Below are 16,601 nucleotides of genomic sequence, written 5' to 3'. Positions count from 1 at the left end.
TGCTCTTACAGAAACATTACAAGTTATCTGGTTGCAAGAGATTTTTATTTTTATTTCCTACTTTATCTCTGCTTCTTTTGATTTATAAGAAAATAATTTTTCAATGTTATCTTATAACTCCTGTGATTTTGTCATGAGAAGAAAATGTTGTTCCTTGCTCTCTCCTTGAAGATTCCTTCATAGATTGAAAAAGCTGGTATGTGAGTTTTTGACACCTCACTAAGGCAGACATTTGTCCAGTTTTTCATACACCTGTTCTTCTTGCAACTGTTCAGTGTCTTAAAGAAGGAACAGGAAATCTCAGTCTAACCAGGCCCATTCATTCACTAAAAGAAGACTAAATCAGTACCTCTTCAAGACACACAGTTTCCATGAAAGGAGGGCTGCTCAATACCTCAATTGCAATTCTACCTCACAAATCAGGAAAAACAGACATAGTAGATTAAGCAACTTAATCCTCTTTTACGCCTTTTTTAAAGATAATTTAAAAAGCTATGTCCAAAGGAAAATATAGATTTGATGTTTAGATCTGAACCTTCAAAACATGTTCTAACTGAAGCAGCCCTTACACTAAGTTTGCTAATGTCCTTTTTTCTTACTTGCTGAAAAAATAACTAAAATTGCTTAGATGTTTATAGTGTAACAAATACACAGATTTATCATTTTAACACAATAAAAATTAAGTAGTACTTTAATTTACTTTCAGTGGCAAACTGTAATTATATGTAAATTGGAGTTACATTAAGATACAGACAGCATTTTAAAATAGCCTTATTATTAAATGAAACTAGATGAGCTGATATCATAGAAAAGTTTAACGTCACGCACGTCAAAACATAACTTAAAAGGACTCCATTCATAAGAGTAAAAGCATTTGCAATCACACTGAAGTTTTAAAACTAGCAGATCCGATTCTCATTTATCAGGGAGAAGAGGAACATTTCCCTGCTTTTCATATCAACCTTTTGAGTACTCATTACTGAACTACCTGAAGAAAATGGCAAGGAAACATCTTTTGAACAAAAATTACTATTACTAAGAGCTGGTCTATCACTTCGCTTCTGAGGAACGCTTTTCTCCTATGTTTATAAAAACAACACACATTTGGTATGTTTAATCTTGACACCTTCATCAGTTGCTTAACTTAAATTGTACTTTAAAATTTAGTATTTATTTTCAAAGTTCTGTAAAAAACATTTTATTTGCCTTAATATTCACTTTAAATTTGGGATATTAGCAGTAAAATACACTCTTCCAAAATACCTGGGTTTCACTACACGTACTTGAGAGGACACCACTAGGTCTCCAAGCATACAATTTTCAAAACAGGCTTCTTCACACAGTTATCCACATTTAGAACTACAAATTTTTGCTCAATCTGCTTTTGAAAACTTTCAAACCATTTATATAGTGCGGAATAATATTTTCTTTGTGGGTGACTTGCAAGAAATTTACTATTTTAAATTAAAATTAAGTTTTCTGTACCAGTTTTCATTTCCAAGTTGCCTCTATATAATGTATAATATATAAAACCCACTCCAAGAAACGGAATCACTCCTATCCATCAGCTACAAATCACATGTGCTGTTTTTTATTAATTCAAATATAAACATGCATTTGAAGACTGCTTTTGCATGTAGACACACAAGACAGTTTACATACAAGGGAAAAATCTACTTCTGGAAAATAAAGTCTATGAAACTAAAATACTAGATTTAAATGGTAATGTTTTTCAAACTTAAACCGCCTACCTTAGACTACTTATATGCTCTTTTATTTGGAAAGGTTACTTTATCTGTCCAAATAAAGTAACTCCTTACCTACTCTTTAATACAGCACAGGTAGCTTAGAAATTAAACGTATACACACACAAATCTAGACAGAATGTTAACAGAGGACATGCACTTGAATATACAGCTTCCCCACCAAACCCCTAAAGTAATTCCCATGTATTTTTTAAAATCAATTCCCGCCCCCAAGACATACACATTCCTTCCTAGAGTTCATTACAATTTAATTCCCCACTTCTACGTATTCAACATTCTTTCATTTACGCTAGAACAAGTTTTCCTCCCAGCTCAGAGCACAAAAGGTGAAAATGCATGTTAAGCTGCAAGATTGGCTCAGTTCACAGGATCACTAAGGTTGGAAGGGACCTTCAAGATCATCAAGTCCAACCATTAACCCAATGCCACCATGCCTCCTAAACCATCCCGAAGCGCCATGACCACGTGTTTTTTGAATACTTCCAGAGATGGTGACTCCACCACCTCCCTGGGCAGCCTGTTCCAATGCTTGATCACTCTTTCGGTGAAGAAATTTTTCCTAATATCCAATTTAAACCTCCCCTGGCGCAACTTGAGGCCATTTCCTCTTGTCCTATCACTAGTTACTTGGGAGAAGAGACCAACACCCATGTCGCCACAACCCCCTTTCAGGTAGCTGTAGAGAGCAATAAGGTCTCTTCTCCAGACTGAACAACCCCAGTTCCCTCAGCCGCTCCTCATAAGACTTGTGCTCCAGACCCCTCACCAGCTTTGTTGCCCTTCTTTGGACACACTCAAGCACCTCAACATCCGTCTTGTAGTGAGGGGCCCAAAACTGAACACAGTATTCAAGGTGCGGCCTCACCAGTGACGAGTACAGGGGCACAATCACTTCCCTACTCCTGCTGGCCACACTATTTCTGATACAGGCCAGGACACTGTTGGCCTTCTTGGCCACCTGGGCACACTGCCGGCTCATGTTCAGCCAGCTGTCAACCAGCACCCCCAGGTCATTTTCTGCTGGACAGCTCTCCAGTCACTCCTCCCCAAGCCTGTAGCGTTGCATGGGGTTGATGTGACCGAAGTGCAAGACCCGCCACTTGGCCTTATTAAACCTCACACAGCTGAACTCAGCCCATCGATCCAGCCTGTCCAGATCCCTCTGCAGAGCCCTCCTATCCTCCAGCAGATCAACACTCCCATCCAGCTTGGTGTCATCTGCAAACTTACTGAGGGAGCACTCGATCCCCTCATCCAGGTCATCTATAAAGATATTGAACAAGACTGGCCCCAGAACCGAGCCCTGGGGAACACCACTTGTGACCAGCCGCCAGTTGGATTTAACGCCATTCACCACAAATCTCTGGACTCAGCCATCCAGCCAGTTCTTTACCCAGCAAAGAGTAAATCTGTCTAAGCCACGAGCCGCCAGTTTCTCCAGGAGAATGCTGTGGGAGACGCTGTCAAAGGCTTTACTAAAGTCCAGGTAGACAACGTCCACAGTCTTTCCCTCATCCACTAGGTGGGTAACCTGGTCATAGAAGGAGATCAGGTTGGTCAAGCAGGACCTGCCTTTCATGAACCCATGCTGGCTGGGCCTCATCCCTTGGTTGTCCGGCACATGCCCTGTGAGCACTCTCAAGACCAACTGCTCCATGATCTTCCTGGGTACGGAGGTCAGGCTGACAGGCCTGTAGTTCCCAGGATCCTCCTTCCGGCCTTCTTGTTGCAGTCAAAGAGGTAGCCCCAATCTTGTTCCATCACCAAGCCTCCACCTGGTATCACCTCTGTCATTTCTCTGACCCTGTATTATTCGGTTCTCTAACAAGAAAAGGACTGGACCATTAAGAAGATGACAAAAGTATTTCACTGGATGGTGGTGTGGAGGATAGATGATAAGAGGTAACCACTTTCTTTTGGCAGGCAAGCCATAACATCTAACAAATCCCTCTTCAGAACTGTTGTGTCTGACTCACCAAACTGAGCCACAAACTTTTCCCTCTAGTGCTAGAATATTCATGAGAGTCATCACATCTCTTTGCAACACTGCTTCCTTAAGGCCACCAGAATCAGAAATTCAAAAAGAGCAAGAGAGAATCCTGCTCGCCCTTGACTGCTGATATACTACATAGCTCCAAAGGCTACAAAATGCATTATGGTTAATAAACGTAAATAGCAACATACTGGGACACCTATTTCAGGTCCGACCTCCCTTCCATTGTAAAACAGTAAAAAGAAAATGGGGAGTGGGGGGCCAGCAAAAAACACAGTTCTCTGGTCAACAGGATAGCAAAAGAAAAAAAAATATTTAAAATATTTATAAAAAGCAAGATAGGAACACTAAAACAAGACTTGGCAACAACATAAGACTTTTTTCCCCTTTGCAGATACCACAATATAGCAGAGAAAAGATAAGACAGTAACTAACAGTATATATAACAATTGTTACAGATATGACAACTGTGTTCTAGGCCTAGCCTGTGAAGAAACAGAAGGCTTGACCCAGATAAAGAAATGGAAAGAACATAAAGCTAACTCTGAGCTTTAAACTGGGTCTAGAGAGGCAGCTGAAGAAGTCTAGAGGATTCAGGGGTATGAACTTCAACCATCTACTCCTGCTTTTGATACAATTACAGTGATTATAAACAGTAATACAAAGAATAAAGAACTCTTTACACTTGGTTCACCTCTAGGACAGCATAGTTATTTCTAAAAAGTGAAGATTTGATTAGGATTTCATCATAGTACTAGACATATTTGCTTAACTGTTTGTACTTCAGGCAGGCAGAATCCTGCCAGCTTATAGAAACAGACTCACGATAGAGCAGTAACATACTACAATTCTTGGGTACCCTGTCATATCCCAACAATCCTCCTCCAAGCACTGTACTGGCAGAAGAAGGGAACTCCTTGTCTTGCTCCTGCCCAAAAGCTCCCGCTCCCCAATCAGAGTAATAGTTGAAGCTCAGTATACAGCAATGGTGGGCAGATCCTTGGTGCAAGAGAGGCCCAGTTCAGATTTCAGATGCAAAAAACTTACCCATAAAGTTAGAAACCACTTAGTGCAGAATCTGTAACAAGTGAATTATGGCATATCACTGGAATTATTCAAAAGATTTGTTTTAATCCTCCTGAAACAAATTATTAAAAGCCAAGTCAAACTGAAAGCTATCGCTTTATTACAGCTAAGAGTATCATCAAATAATGAAATTATTTGAATAATTTCATTCATTCAAATGAAATTATACAAGAAAGACAAGGTCCCTTTAACAAAGGATTGGGGGAGGGGCTTTATTTGTGGGTGGGTTTTTTTGTTTCATTTTATTTTCTTTTGAGTCTACTGTCCTATCATCTCTATTACATATGTATTCTTTTTGTTTCAAAAAGATGACAACATTAAGTTAAAAGTTATTTTTGAGGTAAACTTTGAAACTGCTGAGAAATGCTGATAGCTAAATTTAGATTATTCGAAAGATTGCTGTCTTTTCACTTACCAATATACATCCACAGTATTTATTCAAACCAAGTATGAACCAGTATAAACCAAATATATACATTATTTCCATTATGTTCCATTCAAGGAGAACACAGATCTAATATTAATTGTAGTTTTTGTAAAGAAAAGTCACATTAACACCCAGCATAGATTCACTTTAAGCTAGCATGTCCTAGAACTGAAACCTATCCCTTTCACAAAGCACAGGAAAATGGAAGTGGTATTCAAAGTCTTAAATTATTATCAGGAGTCTCAACTGTCATTTATCAGGTTCCAGTAGCTCTTAGGGTTGAGGAGAAAGCCTTGAAAACATTGACAGAAGTAACAGAGTATCTCTTGTTTGAAACACTCTTACACAGCTTTGTGGGCATTTACCATTATATCAGAACCAACATACTTCACTGTGTTCCTTCCAATGACTTCATTTTCACTATAAAAAGCGTATGTATTTTTAAAAATGCACTATTACTGTCCTATTACGACAGTTCAGTTTATGTAGCCCCTAAACACATAGAAAGGGTGAAGAATTACTTCTTTTGTTCAAAGCAAGTTTTTCTAGTGTAAGAAAATGCCATCATGTTTCACCAGTGAAGACTCACGTAGTTACAAATCCATGCTTTTGTAACTAACTCAACACAATATAACATTTCTGCACGTGACCCTTGGAAATCATCCACCAAACATAACTAATATCAATCTGTTGGTCAAAACCTGACCTTCTACCAACTATTAGAGTGCAGGGCTGCAAGCTGATTCAAAAAAAAAAAAATCAGCAACCAGACAAAAAAGAAAATGCCCCTCAAAAAATAACTAGCACATTTGATAAATCAGAGATATGATATCTTGGTTTATTTTCAGTTATATAATGCTAAATTATTTTCCCAATAAACATTTTCAATTTATACCCTCTCACGTGTCCCCATCACTGGTAACTCTGCCTAATTACCAGCTAACCATTGCTAGTTAGATTTAAGTTCTGTTACAGGCAGCTGAAAACATAGATGGCTTGCTGTTTGTTTCCATGAACATTTAATTCACCTTTTAAAAGAGTAGGTATCACCTGATGCTTGTATGCACTCATTATGAAATTCACTCTAAGGTAAATTTTCTGCTACATGAAGGACACTTCCTTTTCCATAACTGCATGTAATCCTTTACTAGCTAGTTCAACTGAGGAACTGTTGTTTAAATCACAATCAAAGCTAAAGTTACACATACAACTCTTTACTAAAATGTGAACACCAGGTTTTGTATATAGGATTTGCTAGTTTGAAACTTAAATTAATATTCCACTAAGCTTTAAATGTTTCTTCATCTTTAGAACTAGACTCACTTCTGTTACCCTTCAATTATTTAACTCATGGTCTTACTAAGAATCTACTAACAATACAACAGACATTACTCAGAAAGTAAGCATCCTAGTGGTTTCAACACACTAATAAAAAGTCTAAAAAAAAAAAAATCAAGGTAGTTTCAAAACAACTTACAACCAAATAGCAAGTAGTTGCATATCCAGCAGATATATGGCAAGCAGATTAAAACCAGATGGCTGAAACTATTACTGTCCCTAGTTCAGTATCTCTCATCCTCAAGGCCAGCATATGATATCTACTTATGAACCATCACCTGACTCAACTTTTTTTTTTTGGCCTGGCACATTAAACCAATTGCTAGCCACTGCCCCATCCATTTCAGTGCCACAACAATATTGCTCTTTTGTATGCCAATGTTCTACAGTTGACATTGAACAGGTTTGGCTTTAAGAACTAGCTTGAAGTCCTGTCTTCAGCATTTAAAATGCATGTGAGAGAAAGAAACAATGTCCTACTATTTTCTGGAAAAAAGTGAAGACTTTTAACTAACATCTAATTATTTCCCTACAACTACTCTGAGTTGACAAAAACGCTTTAATTTTTAGTGCTTTTAGAGGAGGAAAAGTTCGATTACTTCCAGTTGTAGGAAACTGTTAACTCATCATACTTTCCTCCCCATTACATTTAAGAACATGTTTGATTAAAAATGCCTACTCAGTGATTTTCACACTTCATTCTGCAGTTTTCTATATGAGCTGTAAAACTTTCAATTACTTGGTCCAACCTAGCTGGTAAAAACCTTAATTCTGAAGAGCTATCTAAAGACCACAGTTGATAAATATCACGTACTATTGCAGGAAGCAAAGGAAACGAATTTTAGCTTCTCTACTTAGACTGTTCCCATATCTAAACTGTCTTATTTCAAGTGAGACACCACAAACTTGCTCATTGTTATATACCTTTCCATGCTACCAGCTTCTGAAAATGAAAGAGAGAATTACCGACATAAAATGCAGTTATTAAAACGCACAGAATTTGTTCACCCCAAAAATGCTATTCACAGTCTTTTCCAACAGCTCAAAGATATAGAAAGACACAACAGAAGAACAAGTTTGCTATTATTCTCTTTAATAAGACTTCTTAAAAGTTCCTAACTCCATAAAGCATATGCATCTGATTAAAGATGCAGCTACCTCACCATCTATCTTTCAAGATATACTGTCTTCTGCTTAAACATTAAAGGAGTTACCCTCTTTTGAACCCTACACTGAGCAAGAGAAAGACAGGGAAGTTATTGATCGGCTGAACCAGACCCCTTCAGGTCATCTTTGCTCCTCCTTCCTCAGGTCTTGCCAAAACCAAAGAGTATCCCCTCTTACTACAGACAAGAGTATCCCTCAACACTGTGAGTCAGGGCTAATACTCTTTGAGAGTCCTTTGAGGACTTTCAAGCAGCTCAAAACGACCCACCAGTTCCAGAGTCAGTTATCACTTGCACCCTCTCAAATCTTGTTACTTCTGACCAATCCACGAAAAGGAGTTAAAAAAAAAAACCACACCAAACCCACCCTTCCTGGCCCTGTTACAGTTACAACTTTTGGAAGATAATGAAGTTTTAATTCCAAGACACAAAAGCAAGCACAGAGCTCCAGCCCCTTGAACGCCTCTGAAACCCTCCTCGTTACCCGTCTCTAAAACTTAGGAACTTCAGAACTTCTTTTCAGACGGTTGGGAAAGAAGCTGGGATCAACACATAGCCCCTTTGGCAGCCCACAAAGACTTCACTCTAGCATCAAGAGGCGGTAACTGCAACTTCTACGGGACGACAGACAGCCCACATCTCACTTTGGACGACAGTAACTTCAAAACAGCCCTACTGAGCCACCCACTCCCCCGAAGGCAGAAGGCTCCTTCATACCTGTTTGCTCACGGACTAACCTTTTCCCTACAGCCCCGAGCGCGCTGGCGAGCCCCCTAGGCTGCAAGCTCCTCTCCATGACGCCCACCTCAGCCGCCAGCCCAGGCTGTCTTCTCCCTCTACCTCCACCCCCTGCGCCCCGGACCCCTTCCACCGAGCGGCTCTACAGCGCTTCCCCTTCCACGCCAACCGTCAGTCTCTTCCTCGTTTAAAAGGCAACCCCTTGTTCTTTCACACACACACGAGAGGCAAAAAGAAATCATAATAAATTAACAAAACAGCAAAACCCACAATCAACAAAAGACAACGCCACAACTTACCACCCAAGTCAGTCCCCCGCTGCCGCCGCCACCGCCGCCGCCGCCTCCTCCAGACTTTGCCATTTTCTGCCCGTTTCTCCTCAGCCGAAGCGAGGGCGCAAGGAGGCCGCCGAGAGGGCCGGCGCCGACACCGAGCCTCGCAGCACAGCGCGCCCGCCCTTCGCGCTTCGCCCCGGCCCCTCAGGCACCGCGCGGGCCCGGGAGCCCCGCAGTCCCTCGCCCGCCCTCAGACACACGCACAGGCGCCCCGACACCGAGAGGTCCCCACCCCCTTCGGCCCGGCTTCTAGTTCATGCTGGGGAGCGTGGCCGAGGCGAAGGAAAATAATCCGCCGGGGTGGGCGAGGGTTCCGGCGGCCGCCCGCAGCCCCGCGAGGGAAGGAAAGCGGCCGGCGGCGAAAGGCCGAGGAAGGAAGGGCAGCCGAGGGGCCGCGCCGCCAGCACAAAAGCGCTTTTCCGCCGCCCGCGCTCAAACTCGAGGCCGGGAGGCAGCGGGCGGGCGGGCCCAGCCGGGCCTGCGGCTCTCGCTAGTTTAAAGGGACTGCCGGTCCCTTCACCTCACGGCGGCGGCAACAACAGCTGCCGTAGAGCTGCCTCCCTTTTCTTCTTCTCCTCTTCACCTCCGGCGTCCTCCCCCCCGCAGCCACAAAGGCCGGGAAAATAGATTAATAATAAAATCTCCCCCTCGTTCCCTCCCCCGCCCGCGCCTTCCCCTCCCCGCGCGCGCGCACCCGCACGCGAGTACACGCGCAGCCCCCGCCTCCACACCCCCCCCCGCTCGCCGCACGCACGCACGCACGCACACACCGCCCGCCGACACGCAGAGCTGACCCAGCCCTCCTTCCCCTCCTCTTTCCACCCCGTCCCGGTGCCGCTCCCCCGAACCGCTGTGGCCGGGACCCCGCACTCAGACAATAAGCGCGGCGCCCCCCTCCGCATCCGCCTGGCGGCCGCCTCCGCTCACAACCGGCCCGGGCTGTCCTCCCCTCCCCCCGCGCCCCGTCCCCGAGCCGACCCGCCGCGCCAATCACGCGCCGCAGGCGGGCGGGCTGCGAGGGGAGCCGGCCAATCGGAGGAGGGGAAGGAGAGGCCGCGGCCGCGTGAGACGTCACTGCGGCTGGCAACAGGGAAGGAGCCGTGCCGCCGCGCGGGGGCGGTGTAGCGTTTGGCGCGGGGCGGCTGGGGCGGGGGGGAACGAGCGACCCGCTGGGTCAGCGCCCTGGGACGGGGACTGCGCCCTCCCTGGGCCCACCGTCCCGCTCCGCGTCCGCGGGGAAGAGGAGGCTTCGCTTTGCCGCGAGGAACGTGCCCCCACAGGTAAACGTTTTGGCGGGGAGCGCTCAGGCTTGGCGAGGCACGGCGGTCCCCTTTTCCGAGCCTGTGAGGTGGAGGCTGCGATACGCGGGTGAAGAGGTGACGCGGTAGGTAGGCCAGGCATTTGGGGGTACGGTGGTTGGCTACCCCCTTTCCACCGGCTCCATACCTGATGCCCGCCGCAGCACCCTGCCTGCAGCAGTGTGAACAGGATTAAAGTCCTGATGCTCCAGGCAGGAGAGTGTTTATAAACCACTGCCCTCTTCTGGACCGTGGTAATCAGCCTGAGGGGCTCTTTACCTCAGAGATCTCATGTAACTTTATCCTGCTGCTACTATGAATGCTTGTGAACATCACCCTGTTAAAATCTTCTTTCGGTCAGTGATACGTTGCCTTATTATAGGGTCACATAATAAAGCACCCTGTTCTGTATACATCATACAACCCTGTTCTAAAATATTTGCTGTTTTGAAAAAAAAAAAATCCTGTGCTGCAACTTAGCATCTACTTCCTTGGCCTAAATGGTGTTTGTATGAAGCCTAAAATTCACGTTATTTTAGGTATGAGCGTGAAAAATATTTACAGTTTAAGATACCTCCCACCAAAAGTAAAATACATATGACCATAAATATTATGGTCATAGATTTTTGACAAGCTTAAAAAAAATGTTTCACCACATTCAGCTTCTCAATTAATTTTCATTTTGCTGTGTGAAATGCAAAAGACCTACCTAGTCTAGCCTGTTCCACTCCTTGAATTATTCTCAGTGTAAAGTCACAAAAGGAGGGATTAGTAGGAGCACTGCATCTGAGTTAGCAGACAAATTTGTATCTGAAGAGAATAATTTCAACTGAATAGTAATAATTTAAAGGTTTTTCCTTTTGCAAAATGCTTTTCCTAAGAGGTAAAGGGATTGGAAACAGAGCAGCCTCCTTTGAAGGGTTAGTTGTAATGTTCAATTATACCTCAAGAGACAAATCAGAAGAATTTCTAGTAAATATTGCTTATTTAGCATAATTTTACTCTGCTAGATATTAGTTTAATAGGTTCCTTAGAAACTAAGTGCTACACGGGGATTACAGAAAATAATGGCATCTGCCTAGAAGGGACAGTAAGTTATCTGTTCCAGCCCAATTTCATTGCAGCTGTATGTACCTCTAAGCTGTAGGCTGTGTTTCCTGCTACTTTGGGCAAGATAAGAAAGAGTATTGCTTGCAGAACAAGAAGGTGGTAACACCTGCAGGCCTCCACCTAGCACTTCAGAGTTTTAGGCTTGCTGATTAGAATGCTGGGGGTTTTTTCAACTCTCAAATTTATATGTAGCACCTGTAAAGTGAATCATGTATAGCAAACCAGGGCTCCTACAATGAATATCAGGAGGACCAGAGAAAATAGCATGAGTGCATCTGTTCAAAGCTTTCTGCATTGGTAGAGAACCATTAATGTGTACAGCAGAAGGAGGACAAGTCACAAACATTAGTGTATTATGTTCTCATTAGCTCCAGCTGTTTAGTAAATAGGCTGTTCGTAGTGTGGGAAGTAGGCCTTTTGCACTCATTTATCCTGAGCCAAGTAGTAGATAGTGATCTAGCTTGATGACAGCCAATTCTATGTACATTAAAGAAAGACAGAGAGAGTTTCTTTCTTCTCGGCAGTTGCTGATCTTTGCATGTGCGTGGTCAGACATGTTCCGTCTATGTGTTGTGCTAGAGTAAATATAGGAGGAAAGGCTGGTGTTCCTCCAAGCATTTTCTGTAGTCGTCTTTGAAATTGCTTTGTCCAAGTTGCTTTTCATTTAATTCTCATTATATGCTACACTACCTGCACGGCATGTTACTGGCTTACTGTTTATATTGGTTTTATCCTTAACACTTACATGTGTATGTTGAGTGGTTGTATTCCTAGCCACGCAGGATTGTGTGACAAAGTTCTTATGAGACTACAAGCAGCTGCCTCTGTGGAGTTAAGAGGCGAAGAAGTGAAACTAACTGTTCTTCACATTTCAAGTGATTCCTACTAAAACAAACACAGAACTAGATTTAAGCATGAATCAAATTTAAGCACCTAAACATTTTGATAGGAGTGGGATTTCTTTGCTGGATGCCACCTGCCCCAATCATGTACTATCAGTTTATGTCAAATACTTTACACTTATTGTGTGACATTTTAAATTAATAATCCCCTTGAGATGATACACACAAAATTCCTATTTCAGTTCATTGGAGACTTGCTTGTTCTCATAGTTGGAGACCATAACATAAATAGAAGTACCCTCAAATTTTCAAAACAATTTTCTACTTAAACCAGTTTCACTACTGCTTTCAGTATTTAATTGTTTTTCGTAAGCAAAATATTTATTGTAACATAATTTTGTGTTTAATTATTTTATCAGTAAAACAGCTGTATGTATGATCTTTAAATATTTCTATACTTATTATGTACAAACTTCCTATCTATTGTAAGTTATTTGCTGGTTCTATTTTAGTTTGCTTGTTTAATAAAACCTTCTCTTTCTCTGTGGCTTTTCTGGAATAAAGGCATAAAACTTGCCTATTTGTGAAACTATGTACATTTATCAACGCTGAGAACATACTCAGATACAACCACTTACCTAAATGAGCGATCACAGCTCTCAGTTTTCTGCAAACTACACAGGAAAAAGTGTAATTTGCAATTTTGATCTAAAATATTTATGGAACTAAGCTGATACCCATTACACTATACATTCCACATTGTATATAGTTGTAATAAGGTATAAACAAACATTGTGTATTTTAATATCAAATATTTACATTTGCAAGAAAGTAATTTCCATATTCTACTGCACTTCAAAATTTCACTGTAATTCGTTAACATAATTGTGAAATAATTGGTCAAAATACTGGGTAGGATATGGTAGCACAATATGACAGTTATCAACATATCTGTGCTGCCTTGATTCTGAATGAATTTTTGGCCATGGTTCCAAGGCAATTAAGAAAAGTCTACCCATTGCTGGATCATCTAACGATATAAATTTAGCCAGATCATGCATGTTTACACAACTGTATTTCAAACAACTTCGCTGAACTAGCAAGAGCACATGCTAGTGGTTTTCTGTGGGTGTACACTCTTCAGTGCACTGCCTGACACTCTCATCTGAACCGTGTCCTGGACTTACACATCTGCCTGATGTATCCTTGGCATGTTTGTCGGTAGCTGTTCCTGGGATCATGCTGTTCCACAACCAGTCTCCTGAAAGACACCTGTTTGCAGATGACACCAAGCTGAGTGGTGTGGCTGACATGCCTGAGGAATGGGATGCCATCCAGAGGGACCTGGACAAGCTCAAAGAATGTTGAACCTCATGAGGTTCAACAAGGCCAAGTGCAGGGTCCTGCACCTGGCTCGGGGCAGCCCCTGGTATCAATACAGGCTGGGGGATGAAGGGATTGAGAGCAGCCCTGCCAGGAAGGACTTGGGGGTACCGGTGGATGAAAAGGTGGATGTGACCCAGCAATGTGTGCTTGTAGCCCAGAAGGCCAACCGTATCCTGGGCTGCATCAAAAGAAGCATGGCCAGCTGGTCGAGGGAGGTGATTCTGCCCCTCTGCTTCACTCTGGTGAGACCCCACCTGGAATCTTGCATCCAGCTCTGAAGCCCTTGACACAGGAAAGACATGAACCTGGTGGAGTGGGTCCAGAGGAGGGCCACAAAAATGACCAGAGGGATGGAGCACCTCTCCTGTGAGGACAGGCTGAGACAGTTGGGGTCATCCTGCAGAACAGAAGGCTCCAGGGAGACCTTATTGCAGCCTTCCAGTACTTAAAGGGAGCTTATAAGAAAGATGGGGACAGACATTTTAGCAAGGCCTGTTGCGATAGGACAAGCAGTAATGGTTTTAAACTAAAAGAGGGTAGATTTACACTACATCCAAGGAAGAAGTTTTTCACAATGAGGGTGGTGAAACAGGTTGCCCAGAGAGGTGGTAGATGCCCCATCCCTGGTAACATTGAAGGTCAGGTTGGACGGGGCTCTGAGCAACCTGCTCTAGTTGAAGATGTCCCTGCTCATTGCAGGGGGGTTGGACTAGATGACCTTTAAAGGTCCCTTCCAACCCAAAGGAAGGGATTCTGTTATTGTCAAGTTGCCATTTCCACCTTTATCCTCCAAGAACAATGTGCCACTTTGTGACAGTTTGGCATAGGGTTTGGACTGGTTAAACTCTGTTTACCCTCCAATTACTCCCCTGTAACTAACCTATTAACTGCTGTGCCATTGCTGAGGTGTGGATAATGTTCCATCCGGGCAGGCTGTGAGCACTGCTGAGGGGGTGTTGCTGGGGAAGAGGTCCATCAGAAGCCCCAAGGTTGGCAGTGGGGACCCCAGGGCCCCATGCCTGCACTGCCCACTGCACGTCTGGAACCGTTGTACTGACCCACCTGACTTTCTTCTGGACCGCTCCATCTCCTTGTGTTAGAGATTGTCAGGCTGATTCGCTTGGCCTCTCTCCTGGGCTGCACCGTCTCTCCTGCAGAACAGGGAAGTCGTGTCACTTGTTAACATAAATATTTGTCTGTGACTAGAAGTGCTTTAGTATCCAAGCCCATTTAGTCTCCTCACCGTCAATTTAGTCTTAAACTGTGACACACTTTCGCTGAGCAGCATAAGCAGAGTTATTGCTGAGGCAGGAGCTGGTCATAGAAATGAAATACATTTGTATTGAAATTCCTTGTCTACAAGAAAGCTTTCTTGTGCAGCAAGCATGTACAGCAAGAGAAGGTGCACACGGGTGAAAGCAAAGGAGGTTGAGCTGGCCCTGCTGGGGGGAATTCTCAAGATGAATATAACAAGCATGCATGCTATTAACATCCGAGTTTTTCAAAACAGTTGGTGGCAGTGGGAAGACCTGCAAATGCTCAGGGGGCAAAGACAACAGAAAGAAATGTAGAATAGAGAAGGCAATGCTTTTGGAGATCTGTGCTGAACATACATGGCATATAAATGGCCACCAGCAGAGTTACACTGAGCTGAGAGGCAGATTGCTGCAATCATTTGGAGGCTGGGAATCACCAACTGCGTTACAGCATTGTTAATCACGATGGAAAATGCAAACAGCCAACAAGGTGTTGGACATGCCATGCCATTCAGAAAGTCCCTGCCTCCCTTGAGCTCAGGGTGATAACCACAGTGAAGCATGCTGTGCTTTCCTCACTTGGGTAGCTTTTCTGTGTGTTAACCACATATCCCCTTTCTTCCTGTCCCTCTATCCCAGCTCCTCTGAAAAGGAGCTCTCTCTTTCCAAAGGGGAATATCTTTCTGGCTAAGCCATGTAGTTTTTTTTCCTAGCAGTTCACTCAAGATTCCTTGGGCAAGAAAATGTGAGTGGTGATTAATTTTTACCCAGCAAGACTCTTCTTGCTCATTGAAGGTCCCCATTACCAGTGTATTCCTCCAGCCTTCCAGACAGAAATCCATGATGGATCCAGAGTGAGCATCAAGACTGCTTCCTAATAGCAGAAAGTCACGTCTACTCATTCCTGGGATGACAGGAAGGCGAAGGAGTTGTTACTATACAAGGCATGTGTGGACATGTTGAATCTGTGGAGAAAAGTAATGAATGGTGTAGCCAACAGAGAAGACCAGTATTCTGGGAAATGTCTAAAGAGATGGTGCTTTGCTCTCTTTGAGCTAAAACTCAATCACCTCTCATACATTATCTCTGTTTTGACATATGATTAGTAATCGCTGGGGGAAATAGAAAGGGCAAGCTTTCCTGCATAGCTTCCTTTTACCACCAGTTTTGACTGGAATCGATGACGACTAGGTCAGGATGTGCATTTGCATTTCCTTACTCAAAATTGAGTTGTGGTAATCCAAGAAGAGGAAAGTCTTAGGGAAGACCCAAGAGAGGCAGACCGTACAGCCTCCACTTGGAGCCACTGATGTAAAGCATGTCATTAAAATGTGGCCAGTGGACCCACATAGCTTATGCTGGGGTCAAAGGGAAAAAGAGGAGGCCACAAGTTTTGGAATATTTGGATAACTGAAGATCTGAGGCAAAGATCAACAAGAATTGAGTGAACGTCCTGTGAACATCCAGCTGAAAGAGGGCTGGAGGTAGGCACACGTGAGGACATCAATGAACAACACATCTGAGCACAGAAAGTGGGGAAGACAGAAAGAACGAACTACCAAAACCAAAAAGAAAAGTCTGGGCTAACTATGAAGGGTCCAGTCAGACGTGGAAGAGCAGAACCACAGAAAGCCAGACAGTTTGAAGTTACCTATCTGACAAATTACTGAACAACCTCTTTGAGCAAATTTGTACTGGCAGCTTGAGTTTATACTGGCTCAGTGCTTTGAATCACTAGACCATGATGTTTTTGATTTGGTACTAGATGCCCTAAAATTTGAATTACTCTTTTACAGCCCACAGCACAGGGAATGTGCTTACTGTGTGCTTCTGACAATTAAAAAGCAGTTTAGAAGAAGC

At 43.4% G+C, this 16,601-nt stretch overlaps 1 protein-coding gene across 3 annotated transcripts in view; it reads right to left on the bottom strand.

Annotated features, from left to right (window-relative positions):
- Nucleotides 1-8,876, bottom strand: part of TOP2B (DNA topoisomerase II beta) — a gene marked incomplete at its 5' end in the record, with an annotated part of 70,063 nt that extends 61,187 nt beyond the window's left edge. For all 3 annotated transcript variants that reach the window (XM_082014918.1, XM_082014917.1, XM_082014919.1), the window contains one exon: nucleotides 8,814-8,876. In XM_082014918.1, the coding sequence (XP_081871044.1) occupies nucleotides 8,814-8,876 (63 nt within the window). The remainder of the gene's footprint in view (nucleotides 1-8,813) is intronic.
- Between the last annotated feature and the right edge of the window lie 7,725 nt (nucleotides 8,877-16,601).

The sequence above is a fragment of the Phaethon aethereus genome (genome assembly GCF_964289735.1).
Source record: "Phaethon aethereus genome assembly, chromosome: 2".
Taxonomy (NCBI): domain Eukaryota; kingdom Metazoa; phylum Chordata; class Aves; order Phaethontiformes; family Phaethontidae; genus Phaethon; species Phaethon aethereus.
The sequence above is the reverse complement of the archived record's forward strand: the minus strand, read 5'-3'. Positions and strand labels throughout refer to the sequence as shown.